The sequence below is a fragment of the Oncorhynchus mykiss genome, chromosome 3, assembly GCF_013265735.2.
Source record: "Oncorhynchus mykiss isolate Arlee chromosome 3, USDA_OmykA_1.1, whole genome shotgun sequence".
Lineage (NCBI taxonomy): Eukaryota > Metazoa > Chordata > Actinopteri > Salmoniformes > Salmonidae > Oncorhynchus > Oncorhynchus mykiss.
The window spans coordinates 45,028,071-45,042,391 of NC_048567.1; the positions used below are offsets into that span (position 1 = coordinate 45,028,071).

At 42.0% G+C, this 14,321-nt stretch overlaps 2 protein-coding genes across 4 annotated transcripts in view; both read left to right on the top strand.

Moving 5' to 3' along the window:
- Positions 1-761: 761 nt before the first annotated feature.
- On the top strand, positions 762-7,276 carry LOC110505238 (lanosterol synthase). Of its 2 annotated transcripts, XR_002470717.2 has the most exons (6): positions 762-889; positions 1,053-1,109; positions 1,302-1,373; positions 4,175-4,259; positions 4,796-4,936; positions 5,818-7,276. XR_002470717.2 is itself a non-coding variant. In XM_021584346.2 (5 exons), the coding sequence occupies exons 1-5, from the start codon at positions 884-886 to the stop codon at positions 4,804-4,806; spliced, it is 231 nt and encodes a 76-aa protein (XP_021440021.1). In that variant the 5' UTR covers positions 762-883; the 3' UTR covers positions 4,807-5,203. The 2 variants fall into 2 exon arrangements, 1 of the variants encoding a protein (XP_021440021.1); XM_021584346.2 differs by lacking the exon at positions 5,818-7,276 and having other exon boundaries at positions 4,796-5,203.
- Positions 7,277-12,966: 5,690 nt separating this feature from the next.
- hibch (3-hydroxyisobutyryl-CoA hydrolase) overlaps positions 12,967-14,321 on the top strand; it is a 51,039-nt gene continuing 49,684 nt past the window's right edge. For both annotated transcript variants that reach the window (XM_021596968.2, XM_021596969.2), the window contains exon 1: positions 12,967-13,120. In XM_021596968.2, coding sequence (XP_021452643.2) covers positions 13,089-13,120 — 32 coding nt within the window. In that variant the 5' untranslated portion in view covers positions 12,967-13,088. The remainder of the gene's footprint in view (positions 13,121-14,321) is intronic.

The following is a 14,321-nucleotide window of genomic DNA, read 5'->3' on the forward strand; positions in this document are numbered from 1 at the left end:
CAAAGCTCTCCCCCACCCTCCATTTGGCAAATCTGACCATAATTCTATCCTCCTGATTCCTGCTTACAGGAAGTACCAGTGACTCGCTCAATACGGAAGTGGTCAGATGACGCAGATGCTACGCTACAGGACTGTTTTGCTAGCACAGACTGGAATATGTTCCAGGATACATCCGATGACATCGAGGAGTACACCAACTTAGTCATCGGCTTCATCAATAAGTACATTGACGACGTCATCCCCACAGTGACCGTACGTTCATATCCCAACCAGAAGCCATGGATTACAGGCAACATCCGCATCGACCTAAAGGCTAGAGCTGCCGCTTTCAAGGAGGGAGACACTAATCCGGACTCTTATAAGAAATCTGGCTATGCCCCCAGACGAACAATCAAACAAGCAAAGCATCAATACAGGACTAAGATTGAATCCTACTACATCGGCCCTGATGCTCGTCCGATGTGGCAGGGCTTGAAAACTATTACGGACTACAAAGGGAAACCCAGATGCGAGCTGCCCAGTGACGCGAGCCTACCTACCAGACGAGCTAAATGCCTTTTTAAGCTCGCTTCGAGGCAAGCAACACTGAAGCATCCACGAGAGTACCAGCTGTTCTGGATGACTGTGTAATAACGCTCTCGGTAGCCGATGTGAGCAAGACCTTTAAATAGGTCAACATTCACAAAGCCGCAGGGCCAGACGGATTACCAGGACGTCTACTCGAAGCATGCGTGGACCAACTGGCAGGTGTCTTCACTGACATTTTCAACCTCTGCCTGACCAAGTCTGTAATACCTACATGTTTCAAGCAGACCACCATAGTCCCTGTGCCCAAGGAAGCGTCGGTACCTACACACGTAGGTAGGCATGAAGTGCTTTGAAAATGCAGGTACGTTGGGTATTGGCGAGCCATGATATACATAATGTCGCTCATCTCTTGCATTATGGGTCGAATACTTGGACCCAAAAGAAGCAATTTAAAAAAAAAACTAAAAAGCAAGTTTAATTACTGACCTGTTATTTTCTGACATGCTGTCTGACTGTTCCTACAGGGGACCAGTGGATCACAGCTATGGGACACAGCTTTTGCAGTACAGGCCTTTCTAGAGGTGATATATTCATATTACGCTACAAAGACTACAACAACTCCACTTTACTTGTTCACCATGCTATATGTTCTGCTCAAATTACTCTCCATTAATGTGATGATTGATAGCTGGAAATAAGTCAAATTTAAGAGGATGATGTTTTGATGTTCACATTTCTAATGTTTGTGTTTTTTTACAATTGGGGTCTTTCAGGCAGGGGATCAGGACAGCCCCAGTTTAGAAGAGTGCCTTAAACACGCCCACCAGTTCCTAACCATCACACAGGTGAGAGTCTAGTATATTTGCTCAGAACACCTTGACAGCACCCATCCCTCTGTTCCATTCTCAAAATATTTGGTTTGATCTCTCTGTTCACTAGGCTAGAACAACACCTGTTGTTTTCCTATGCATTCTTCCTGATCTGACCAGTTTTACCCTTCAATCAGATACCTGATGACTACTGAATACCAGAACTACTTCCAATAATCAGAGGAAGTATATGTGTGTGTGTGTCTAAGGCACTGCATTATGGAACGCCGTAAATAAGCTTTTAATTTGACACGTTAAATAACAGTTTAATTGTTGAATGTTGTGTTGGACCGCAACTTCTGGGGTAGCTAGCTAGCGTTAGCTTGGTACCTAGCTAGCACCAATATAATCAGCCTGAAAACAATGACCTGTAGAAACTGCAGTCATTTTCATTATTCTTGGAAATGAATTAGGAATCCTTGTAAGTATTAGCTAGGTAGCGACTTGTTGTTCGCCTATTGAAATTGAACTTCAGTTCATGAAAATAAATAACTAGCCAGCTACTTAAACCCTGTTGCCCAAAGCGAACGTTATAAACAGCCAGCTAGCTTCATGAGGCTTGACCTGACCGGGTTAATTTGTGAAGCTTTGCCTTCAAAATAAAAGTACCTCTTTGAAAGTGATGCAGAAGGTTACAATTGGTGGAATCATGCCATATTTAGACGAGATAATGTTAAACAACGTTGGAATGTGACGCAATGAAATGGGTTATCAGTCTACTCGGCGACACCTACAGAACACAACTGTGAAGAGTTTACACAAATATCAGTCTACTCAATTCCCAATATATGTTTTTCCCAACGTCGTTCTCAGAGTTATCAGACTCAAACACCAACGCAGTATTGTTTTTCCTCTGGAATAGTGTTCAATACACATAGGTTGACAATAAATGTGGTTCAATTCACAGTTTCACAATAAGAGCTACGACGCTAATGTTCTCTGGGTGTCACTGAGTAGACTGGTACCCCATGTCATTGATCCACAATCCATAGGTAAGGCTGTACAGTGAAATAAGTACGACCCCAATGCTATTCTAAAGTCAAATTAACAAATTATCTTACGTTGATTTTAACATATAACATTCCATCCTTGTTTAGCATGACCTATTCAATTATGGCATAATTCTACTATTTGTATTCATTTGCATCACTGTCAATTACATACTTTTTTTTTGAAGGCTAACCCCAAAGTCCACTGTTGTGGCAAATCCTTATTGTGGCTAGATTCACATAGATGGGTCCGACCACCATTAATCAAATAAGAACTGTCTTATAAATTTGGGTTATTTTAGATGATGACACCTAGCTATATAGTTAACTAGCTAACTATAGCTACTGAAACAGATTATGCAGTTTTGCTATGTTTTTGGTGAAGAACATTGTTTGCATTTTTATGACCAGCACTGTAGGTTGTCCCAACTTTACCAGCATCATAGCATACGTATCGATGAATCGTTGTGACATATGAAATACGAGTGATAGTGATAATAACTACGTAAAATAATGATGAACGTGTTACATTATTATGTGATGTGCAGTCGTATTCAGGTCCTGACAAGCTAATTTGACACGTCAAATAGTGTTATTTGACACGTGTATCTTTTTTGACACGCAAAGAATCCAGGCTGTATCACAACTGGCCACGATTGGGAGTCCCATAGAGCGGCGCACAACTGGCCCAGCGTGGTCCTTGTTTGGCCGGTGTAGGCCGTCATTGTAAATAAGAATTTGATCTTAACCTACTTGCCCAGTTAAATAAAGGTTCAATAAAATAAAGATGTGCTAATAAAGATGTGCACATGAATGTTTGTGTCTGTGCATGCTTGTTTATCAGGGAGGGTTCCCCTTCAGCACACGGGACTGTTGCTGGATCTTGAAGTCAGTGATGCTTCTGCAGTAACACTGTCCCTTCATAAATCGTCACGTCTCCTTAGAACCCTTGTGCGACGCTGTCAGTGTGGTCAGTGGCATTACCAACTACTTCTATCTACTATACAACCAATCACAGTTTTTAACACAAGTTGATATACCATGTGTCAGAGTCTGATCTTGTGGTAGCGATGCTGACTTTGGACTGGATATCCCCCCGTAGTGACGAGGGGTTTAGAATCACAGCCCTTCGTGTGTGTGTTCCCAATTTTTCATACGTCTTCCTTCTACTATCTTGCCAACTTTAAACTACTTTCAAGGCGATATCTCAAGATGCTGATAATAATGCTATCACTGTTCATGTTCGATTCCATCATCCAACAAAGCTTCCAGTCTCCGGTATGTCATGGCTGCGTGTTAGTCAGTACTCTCTCCTTGTCTCCTTTACATCATGATTAGTTCCAGGAGTTTTCCTGACCAGAGAAAATATCGGGCATCTAGTTATAGGCTATTATGGGTCAGAGGGTAACGAGGTATAACTTTAGCCCTACTCATGACAGCTGATGGGTGAGAGAATATGGATAGGTCTCCTCCATGTTTCTTCCATCTAACAAGTCCAGATCAGTAGTCACAGAAGAAGGGATATAAGTAAAGGAGGCTATTAAAGACTGTCGGTACTCTGGCTGTGACTTGAATGCCAATTTCGTGACCCTGATTTGAATGCCGTACCACTGGGCACAAACGTCAATTCAATGTCTTTTCCATTTTGGTTCAACGTAACTTCATTGAAATTACGTGGGAACAACTTTGATTCAACCAGTGTATGTGCCCAGTGGGATGTTGTTGTTTATGCCTCTGTGTCATATGAACTTTTCAGTAATGTGTTCATTCTTGATGTCGTGTGTGTAGCCAGGTCCTGGGGAGTGTGCTTCACCTGTGGGGTTTGGTTCGGCTTGGAGGCCTTGGCCTGCATGGGTCATAGCTACCACAATGGGTAAGGATCCTTATTGCTGGAGGAAATATCGGTGGAATCTTTTTCAAACCGTTACAAATACATATCTCTCTCCCTCTACCTCTATGTCCCTCTCCCTCTATGTCCCTCTCCCTCAATGATGTATATAATGTAAACCCTGGATTGTAGATGCTATCTATTGGCCATTGAGAGGCTTTGAAGCCACCGGTTGGCAATATTGGCACTCCACAGTAGGAGCAGACCCCCATAGTATTGTGACAATAACATTTGTAATCAATTTTTTTTAAATGTTTTTAAATATACTTTCATTTGTTAAAGTTTAGTTCACATAATCTAATTTAAACGTATGCATTAAGGTGTCTGTAATAGAATACATGTGGCAAAAACAAATGTAGACATTAATAAATGAATTCTCTACAATGGTGGGGGAGTGCCAAGATGGAGGCACAGTGGCTTCACCACAGCGCCGCCTATCAATCATCTAGTGTATATATAATCCCCTCCCCCCTTTCTGACTCTCTCTCTTGCGGCTCACTGTGGTGTGTGGGGAGGTACAGAGGGCCTGTGACTTCCTGATGGCCCTCCAGATGAAGGACAGGGGGCTGGGGGTGAGGACTTTGAGTCCTGTGAGCAACGTCGCTGTGTCCAGAGCGGTAACTCCCAGATCCTCAACACCTGCTTGGCCTCATGGCTGCCAGGTAACTGCCTATGTAACTGCCTTGTAACAACCTATGTAACTGCCTTGTAACTACCTATGTGACTGCCTTGTAACAGCCTATGTAACTGCCTTGTAACTACCTATGTGACTGCAACTAAACTTCCTATAGACGGGTTGGTTGTTTAGCAACAAAACTAACGCTTGCTTAACTATGGGGCAAAAGAGACAGGGTTGGTTTAGATTTGTGAACAACATGTATACTAAATTTTGTGTCCATTGTTTATTGAAAACATTAATAAATGTGTACAATGAGCACTTATCTCTCAACTACATCGTTACAGTTGTTGGTTAGATAGCTAACGAATTTTTGCCATATTAGCATAGATGTGACATCAGTCCATCCACCTCAAAACAAGACATGGCTTCAAGAACAAGATGAAAATAGCTGAAAAGACTCACCTACGATTCCCCAAATGGCAGCTTCTTGTCATCAAGAATCACAACAACACACCGACTTCTGCCCCATTGAAGCATGCACATGGCTTTCGTGACGTTGTCAACTAACTCGTCTATGTAAATAAACCATAACATTTGATAAATAAAACACTTTAGACATGTCAGGAGTAAACCCACCACCTCTCCTGTTCTTTGGGAGATATCCAGATGCCAAGGTGATTGAGTGAGGAATACAGCTGTTGATTGACAAGCAGCTGCCCAATGGAGACTAACCACCACGCGTCCTGTCATACTGTGCTCAGTGCTTTGCTCCACCCGAGCTTTAAATCAAATACAACAAATGTAGACTTTACTGTGAAATGCTTACTTTAGTATGAAGTTGTCACATTGTTCAGAATAATTGCCCTCTGTCTGTCTTGTACATCTGTATTGAAGCAAATGGTTTCTGTGTTTTGTTTCTTGAAGACCAGAACGCTGTGGGGAGAAATTCTAGAAGAGAGACATACTGCAATAAATAACCAGAAGCTTTATAGATTACCCAAAAATCTATTTTGTCCTCAGGAGAGCATCTCGAGGATGTTCAATAAGAACTGTGCCATCAGCTACACCTCCTACAGGAACGTATTCAGTGTGGACGCTGTGCCGCCTTCTCCAACCTTTACCTTTACCCCTCCAGCCCTCTGGCTGTGAAGGTCAAGCTGTGAGGTCAGGAGTCAGCAGATGTGTGCTCAGTGTAATTTCTGAAATCTTTACATAAAGGACAGTGGGATGCTAATGAAAGGTGCTGAAACAGGAGTCCTGAAATGACCTCAACCCTGGGATTACTTTACCATGCATGCTATTTAACATTCTTTTTGCCTTACGTTTTTGGTGGGACTGAACTCGTTGAAACAACCTTTTAGCTGAGAAATAGTGTCATTTTGGCTCCTGTATTATGACATTAAATCGATACATACATAAATCATCAGTCTGTAAATAGTGCTGAAATAGAAAAATGTCCATGTTTCCTATTAATATTAACCTTAGTTTCTGAAAATATATTGATCAGTGGCAGTCAGTGCCGTTTAAGATGAGGGAGGACTGTTTTTTTTCATGAGCATGGCCGTGTTTCGATTACAGTATATTGAATGACTCATTCATATTCCAGTCACCCAGTTCAATGTGACAGCGATAGGTTTAGGCTACGACATGAAACTCAAATGTTCCCTATTGTAACGAAGTGCGGGAAACAAGTGAGTGGTTTAATGAAAAAAAAACGCAACATAATCCAAAACAAACACGAACAACGCACAGACATGAAACTGAAACAGAAACAATGACGCCTGGGGAAGGAACCAAGGGGAGTGACATATATAGGGCAGGTAATCAAGGAGGTGATGGAGTCCAGGTGAGTGTCATATTGAGCTAATGCGCGTAGTAACGATGGTGACATGTGTGCGCCTTAACGAGCCGCCTGGTGACCTAGAGGCCGGAGAAGGAGCACACGTGACGGTGACCCCTCCCCGACGCGTGGCCCCAGCCGCAGGACGTCAAACAAGATGACGATCCCGGGGATCAGGAGCGGACCGGTTACCTCTGCTAAGGCACAGGAGCATGGCAACCTAGAGCGCCGGAGAGAGAGCATACCCGACAGTACCCCCCTCTACAGCGCTTTCGGCTCCAGCCGAAGGACGCCAACCACAGAGTGTCATGTTGCGCTAATGCGCGTAACGATGGTGACAGGTGTGCGCCATAACGAGCAGCCTGGTGACCTAGAGGCTGGAGAGGGAGCACCTATACCCTTCACGAGAATGCTACAACCTAACCTTTGAATGAAAGTTTACATCGTAGGTGCACTAAGGTTGAGAGACAAATTTGAGGTGACAGACCGTGAAATTCAATATGCCTTGCACACTTGCCTGCATCTAGCTGATATACAGTACCACAAAAAAAATCTACATTGTAGAATAATAGTGAAGACCTCAAAATTATGAAATAACACATATGGAGTCATGTAGTAACCAAAAAAGTGTTAAACAAATCTAAATATATTTTAAAAATATTTTGCCCTGATGCCAGCGTTGAACACTCTTGGCATTCTCTCAGCCTGCTTCACCTGGAATGCTTTTCCAATAGTCTTGAAGGAGTTCCCACATATGCTGAGCTATTGTTGGGTACTTTTCCTTCACTCTGCGATCCAACTCATCCCAAACCATCTCAATTGGATGAGGTCAGGTGATTGTGGAGGCCAGGTCTGATGCAGCACTCCATCACTCTCCTTCTTGGTCAAATAGCCCTTACACAGCCTGGAGGTGTGTTGGGTCAATGTCCTGTTGAAATACAGATGGGATGGTGTATCGCTGCAGAATGCTGTGGTAGCCATGCTAGTTAAGTGTGTCTTCAATTCTAAATATATCACAGTGTCACCAACCATGCACCATCACACCTCCTTCTCCATGCTTCACGGTGGGAACCACACATGCATAGATCATCCGTTGACCTACTCTGCGTCCCACAAAGACATTGCAGTTGGAACCAAAAATCTTAAATTTGGACTCATCAGATCAAAGGACAGATTTCCACTGGTCTAATGTCCATTGCTCGTGTTTCTTGGCCCAAGCAAGTCTCTTCTTATTGGTGGCCTTTAGTAGTGGTTTCTTTGCAGCAATTCGATCAGGAAGCCCTGATTCACGCAGTCTCCTCTGAACAATTGATGTTGAGATGTCTCCCTGAAGCATTGATTTGGGCTGTAATTTCTGTGGCTGGTAACTTTATTGAACTTATCCTCTGCATCAGAGGTAACTCTGGGTCTTCCTTTCCTGTGGTAGTCCTCATGAGAGCCAGTTTCATCATAGCGCTTGATGGTTTTTGAGAATGCACTTGAAGAAACGTTCAAAGTTCAAGAAATGTTACGGATTGACTGACCTTCATGTCTTAAAGTAATGATGGACTGTCGTTTCTCTTTGCTTAGTTGAGCTGTTCTTGAAATAATATGAACTTGGTCTTTTACCAAATAGGGCTATCTTCTGGATAATACCCCTACCATGTCACAACACAACTGATTAGCTCAAACGCATTAAGAAGGAAATTAACTTTTAACCAGGCACACCTGTTAATTGAAATGCATTCCAGGTTGGAAAAGCATTCCTCATGAAGCTGGTTGAGAGAATGCCAAGAGTGTGCAAAGCTGTCAACAAGGCAAAGGGTGGCTACTTTGAAGAATATCAAATATTTTCTGATTTTTTTTACACTTGTTTGGTTACTACATGATTCCATATGTGTTATTTCATAGTTTTGATGTCTTCACTATTATTCAACAATGTAGAAAATAATACAAATAAAGAAAAACCCTTGAATAGTAGGTGTGTCCAAACTTTTGACTGGTACTGTTGGGTGTAATCATTAGTCCAAGAGTTTCTTTTGGACAAATTCAGGAATCTTTACCCCCATTTTGGCAAAGTACGTGAAACTGAAATTGAACAAAAATAACTCTCTCGCTTCTCCTTCATTTTGGAAGAAATTAATTTGTTCAAAACTGTTCAACTATTGTCTTTCTCTTTGAGTCAACTGTTCACCACATTTTATACAATGCAGTGCTAGCTATCTGTAGCTTATGCTATCAGTACTTGATTAATTCTCTGATCGTTTGATTGGGTGGACAATGTTAGTTCATGCTGCAAGAGCTCTGATAGGCTGGAGGACGTCCTCCGGAAGTTGTCACAATTACTTTGTAAGTCTATGGAAGGGGGTGAGAATCATGAGCTTCCTAGGTTTTGTATTGAAGTCAATGTACCCAGAGGAGAACGGAAGCTAGCTGTCCTCCGGCTACACCATGTTGCTACCCTACAGAGTGCTGTTGAGGCTGCTGTAGACCTTCTTTGCAAAATAGTGTTTTAATCAGTTATTTGATGACGTGATTATATGTAGTATCGTTTTATCTAAAAATGATAACTTATTAAAAAAAAAAGTTTTACATTTAAACATTTTATGAAATTCACTGAGTATGGTCCTCCCCTTCCTCCTCTGAGCCTCCACTGGTATTGATGTACTTGGTTTGTAATTAGATCATAATTTCAAATGCAGAATAAAATAACTATGGTTTCACTTAGACTATTTCTTTCTTGCTACCGCTGATGTTTGAGTGGGAGAATAATGTGAGTCAAACCTACCAACCAGTAGCCCCTGACCTGTCCTGCCTGTCATAAGTACATCAATCCCACACACAATTCACCTCCCCATGTGACATGCCTTTGCCCCTCAGGAGACTGTAAAGATTTGGCATGGGTCCCCAGATCCAACAAAAGTTCTACAGCTGCACCACCTGGTGTGGCAACTGTTCAGCACCCGACCGTAAGGGGCTACAAAGGGTAGTGCGTACAGCCCATGACATCACTGGAGCCAGGCTTTCTGCCCTCCAAGACCTATATACGAGGCGGTGTCAGAGGAAGGCCCAAAAAATTGTCAGACTCATTGTTCCCTCTTTCCTTACCAGTCTACCCGTCCCTGCCGCTGAAAAACATCCCCCATAGCATGATGCTGCCACCACCATTCACCTGTACTTATGTCAGTTGCCACGTCTGCTCCGGCTCCTCCTCCTGGCGCTCGAGGTCGCCAGACTGCTCATCATTACACACACCTGTCACCATCGTTGCACGCACCAGCGCTTTATCGGACTTGGACTCCATCACGTCATTGATTGCCTCCCCTATATCTGTCACTTCCTCAGTTTAATTTCTGTGTCTGCATTGATGTTGTTTTGTAGCTCTTGTCCAGACGCTGTTCTTGTTTAGTTTCCCTTCTCCCAGCGTCTGTAGTTACGGAATCATTACATCAGTACAGGTGCATTAAAGCTTGGACCGAAAGACTGAAAAACATCTATCTCAAGGCACCCGATTTACCCTGCACCTTAAAAGCTGCTGCCCCATATACATGGAATTACTGGTTACTTTAATAATGTTTACATACCGCTTTACTAATTTGATATGTATATACTGTACTGTATTTTAGTCAATGCCACTCCTAATATTTATATATTTTTACTTTTAGATACTACTGCACTGTTGGAGATATGAACACAACTATTTCACTAGACCTGCAATAAAGTCTGCGAAATATCAAATTTGATTTGAACATTTGATTTAGGAATGGTGTTAGACGAATGATGAGCTGTGACTGGTTTTCTCCAGACATGGCGCTTTGCATTTAAGCCAAAGAGTTATATTTCTGTCACATCAGACCACATCATTTTTTGCTTTATCTGTCTTTCACATGCCTTGTTGCAAACTCCATGTGCTGTCATGTGCCTTTTTCTCAGGAGTGGCTTCTGTCTGGCCGCTCTCCCATAAAGCCCAGATTAGTGAAGTGCTGTAGAGACTGTTGTCCTTCTGGCAGGTTCTCCCATCTCAGCCAAGGAACTGTGTAGGGCGTCAGAGTGGTCATTGGTTTCTTGGTCACATCTTTGACCAAGGTCCTTCTTGCCCCGTTACTCAGTTTGGTCGGTCGGACGGACAGCTCTAGGCACAGTCTGGGTAGTTCAATATTTTTTTCCATTTCCCAATGATGGAGAGCACCGTGCTCTTGGAAACTTTCAACACCCTAGAAATTGTTTCATACCCTTTCCCAGACAGGTGTGTTTCTTTCTAAATCTTGTCCAAACAATTTAATTAGCCGTAGGTGGATTCCAATCAAGTTGTAGCGACATCTCAAGAATGAAAAGGAAATTGGATGCACCGGAGCTCAATTTGGAGTGTCATAGCAAAAGGGTATGAATACTTATGTAAAGGAGATATTTCTGTATTTCATTTTTCGAGGATCTTTTAAAACATGTTATCACTGTGTCATTATAGATTGTGTTTAGATGGGTGAGAAAAAAGATTGAATCCATTTTGAATTCAGGCTATATCACAAGAAAATATCGGATCGGTCAAAGGGTATGAATACTTTGATGGCCCAGTAAATTAGAAGGATTCCTCTGGGAAGCCAAGCAGACAACACTTCCTGGAACTACATCCCAGGAACTACACTACTTCTAAATGCTATGCCTCATTTTGAAACTTCAATTTGAAAATACCATGTTTTAAAAGATCTGTTAAGACCTGATTTATGTAGTTTAACATGTATCACGTTGAGTACTTTTGTTTACAAAGTGATAGCGGATTTTTAAATTTATTTTTAAAAGTATTTTTGGCCCAAGCTTAGCTCCAACTTGAGGAAAACGCATGCAAAAAGAGTGAATTTAAAATAGTGTTTGTTTCGTACAATGTCTTCTGAAAGTATTCAGACCTCTTGACTCTATTTTGTTACAGCTTTATTCTAAAATTGAATTGTCCCGAAACCACCCCTGCGTTGTCTTGGCTGTGTGCTTAGGGTCGTTGTCCTGTTGGAAGGTGAACCTTCGCCCCGGTCTAAGGTCCTGAGCAGGTTCTCATAAAAGACTAGTCTCCCAGTCCCTTCTGCTGAAAATCATCCTCACAGCATGATGCTGCCACCATGTATCATGCTTCACCGTAGGAATGGTGCCAGGTTTCTTCCACATGTGACGCTTGCCATTCAGGCCAAAAAGTTCAATCTTGGTTTCATCAGACCATTGGCAAACTCCAAACTCCAAATATGCCTTTTAATGAGGAGTGGCTTCCATCTGGCAACTCAACCATAAAAGCCTAATTGGTAGAATGTTGCAGAGATGGGAGAACCTTCCAGAAGGACAACCATCTCCACAGAGGAACTCTAGAGCACTGTCAGAGTGACCATCGGGCTCTTGGTCACCTCCCTGACCAAGGTCCTTTCCCCAGATTGCTCAGTTTGGCGGGGTGACCAGCTCTAGGAAGAGTCTTGGTGGTTCCAAATTTCTTCCATTTAAGAATGATGGTGGCCACTGTGTTGTGGTGGACCTTCAATACTGCAGAGAGCTCTACGGACAATCCCTTTGACCTCATGGCTTGGTTTTTGCTCTGACATGCACTGTCAACTCTGGGACCTTATATAAACAGGTGTGTGCCTTTTCAAATCATGTCCAATCAATTGAATTGACCACAGGTGGACTCCAATCAAGTTGTAGAAACTTCTCAAGGATGATCGATGGAGATTGCTGAGGATTTTTAAAATCCATTTTTGAATAACAAAACGTAACAAATGTGGAAAAAGTCAAGGGGTCTGAGTACTTTCCGAAGGTATTGTATGTGCTCTACAAAACCATGTCCCTCCTTGCTCATATGATTTGTTTTCTATCATAGTAATGTCAGCGAATAGTGAATATTGTCTGATTAAAATATTGTATCTGGTTTGTTTTATGTAGAATAATTAAATGATTCCCAGAGGAGAACATCTAATTTCTTGTTGTATGCTGAAATTATTAAAATAGATGTCCAATTATGTTTTTGATATTTCAGTTATTGTGGGCCTGGGGGAATGCTAATTTGTTTATGGGTATTTGTTTATCCAAGCCGGTCTATAATTTGAACCCTGCCTAGTTTCCTCATAAAGTCAAGCTTGCCTCAACAGTGATTTGTGGTGACCTAAAATCCAAATTGGTGAGTGTATGTATATATTGTCCCAGTAGATGGCAGTGTAGTGAATTCCCACTTTTAAATGCATCGAACGTTAATTTGATGGTGCATACGCCCCCAATGACTGTTACGAAGGTAACCAATCAGGAATAGTCTGTTGTCTGCTACCCAGGAAGAACTGTTCGTAAACTTGAACCATTTCTTGAAGCAGGCTGTGCTTTTCAAGCTAATTAGAGAAGGAAAAACTACACAATGTCAATAACTATTTTGAATTCTACGCACAGGTAGGCATACGTCTGCAAACGATTTAAATGTATGTTTAGTCGACGAGGACGCCGTGCATGTAGCTAGAAAAAAAGAAGAAAAAAAAAGTCTATATACAGTGAGTGCAAATGTTTAAAAAATAATAATTAATGTTAGGCGTACATAATAATTTTGTAAGCATTAAGGTATGTAATAGAAAATAAATGCATTCTATAGCTTCCAAAAATATTTTTTGAGAGTTTAACGTTAGCTGGCTAGCTTTATGTGGGGGTTTTTCAGAAGATACTGACAATACCATTACGCTTGTTAACACTGAGCTGCACTGGGGTCTGAACGCAATCATGGTTACACTTAGACACCATGTAACGAGTATGTGTATAAACCCTGGTTGACTGACAGAGGGCTTTGTATTGAAGCTACCACACAGCCATCTTGGTGGTACTCAATTGTAAAAAATATTTTTGGAAGCTATAGAATGCATTTATTTTCTATTACATACCTTAATGCTTACAAAATTATTATGTAAGCCTAACATTCATTATTTTTTTTAAAACATTTGCACTCACTGTATATAGACTTTTTTTTTCTTTTTTTCTACTGTATGTTTTGTTCATTCCATGTGTAACTCTGTGTTGTTGTATGTGTCGAACTGCTATGCTTTATCTTGGCCAGGTCGCAGTTGCAAATGAGAACTTGTTCTCAAATAGCTTACCTGGTTAAGTACAAATGTACAAATGTACAAAAAATACTTAAATACATGTAATTTTGTGCCTGAAACTTTTCATTGAAATGCAATAGAATTCCATTCATTGTAATAGAGGACTGGTTCTATTCGGGAGTGCCAATATGGTCAACTGGTGGCTTTAAAGCCCAATACATAGCATCCGCAATCCAGGGTTTAGATACATCATTGCCGTGGAGCCGGCGTGGGATGTAACCATGATTGCGTTCCGACCCCAGTGCAGCTCAGTGTAAACAAGCATAACAGTAGGTTCTTCCCCCAGGCCCACAAATCCACTGTCAGAATAGTTTGTCTAGCCTCCCGAGTGACAAGAGTGACGCAGTGGTCTAAGGCAGTGCTAGCTGTGTCACTAGAGATTCTGGCTTCAGCTGGCCGCGACCGGGAGACCCATGGGGCGGCGCACAATTGGCCCAGCATCGTCCGGGTCAGGGGAGGGTTTGGCCGACAGGGATGTCCTTGTCCCATCGCACACTAGCGAC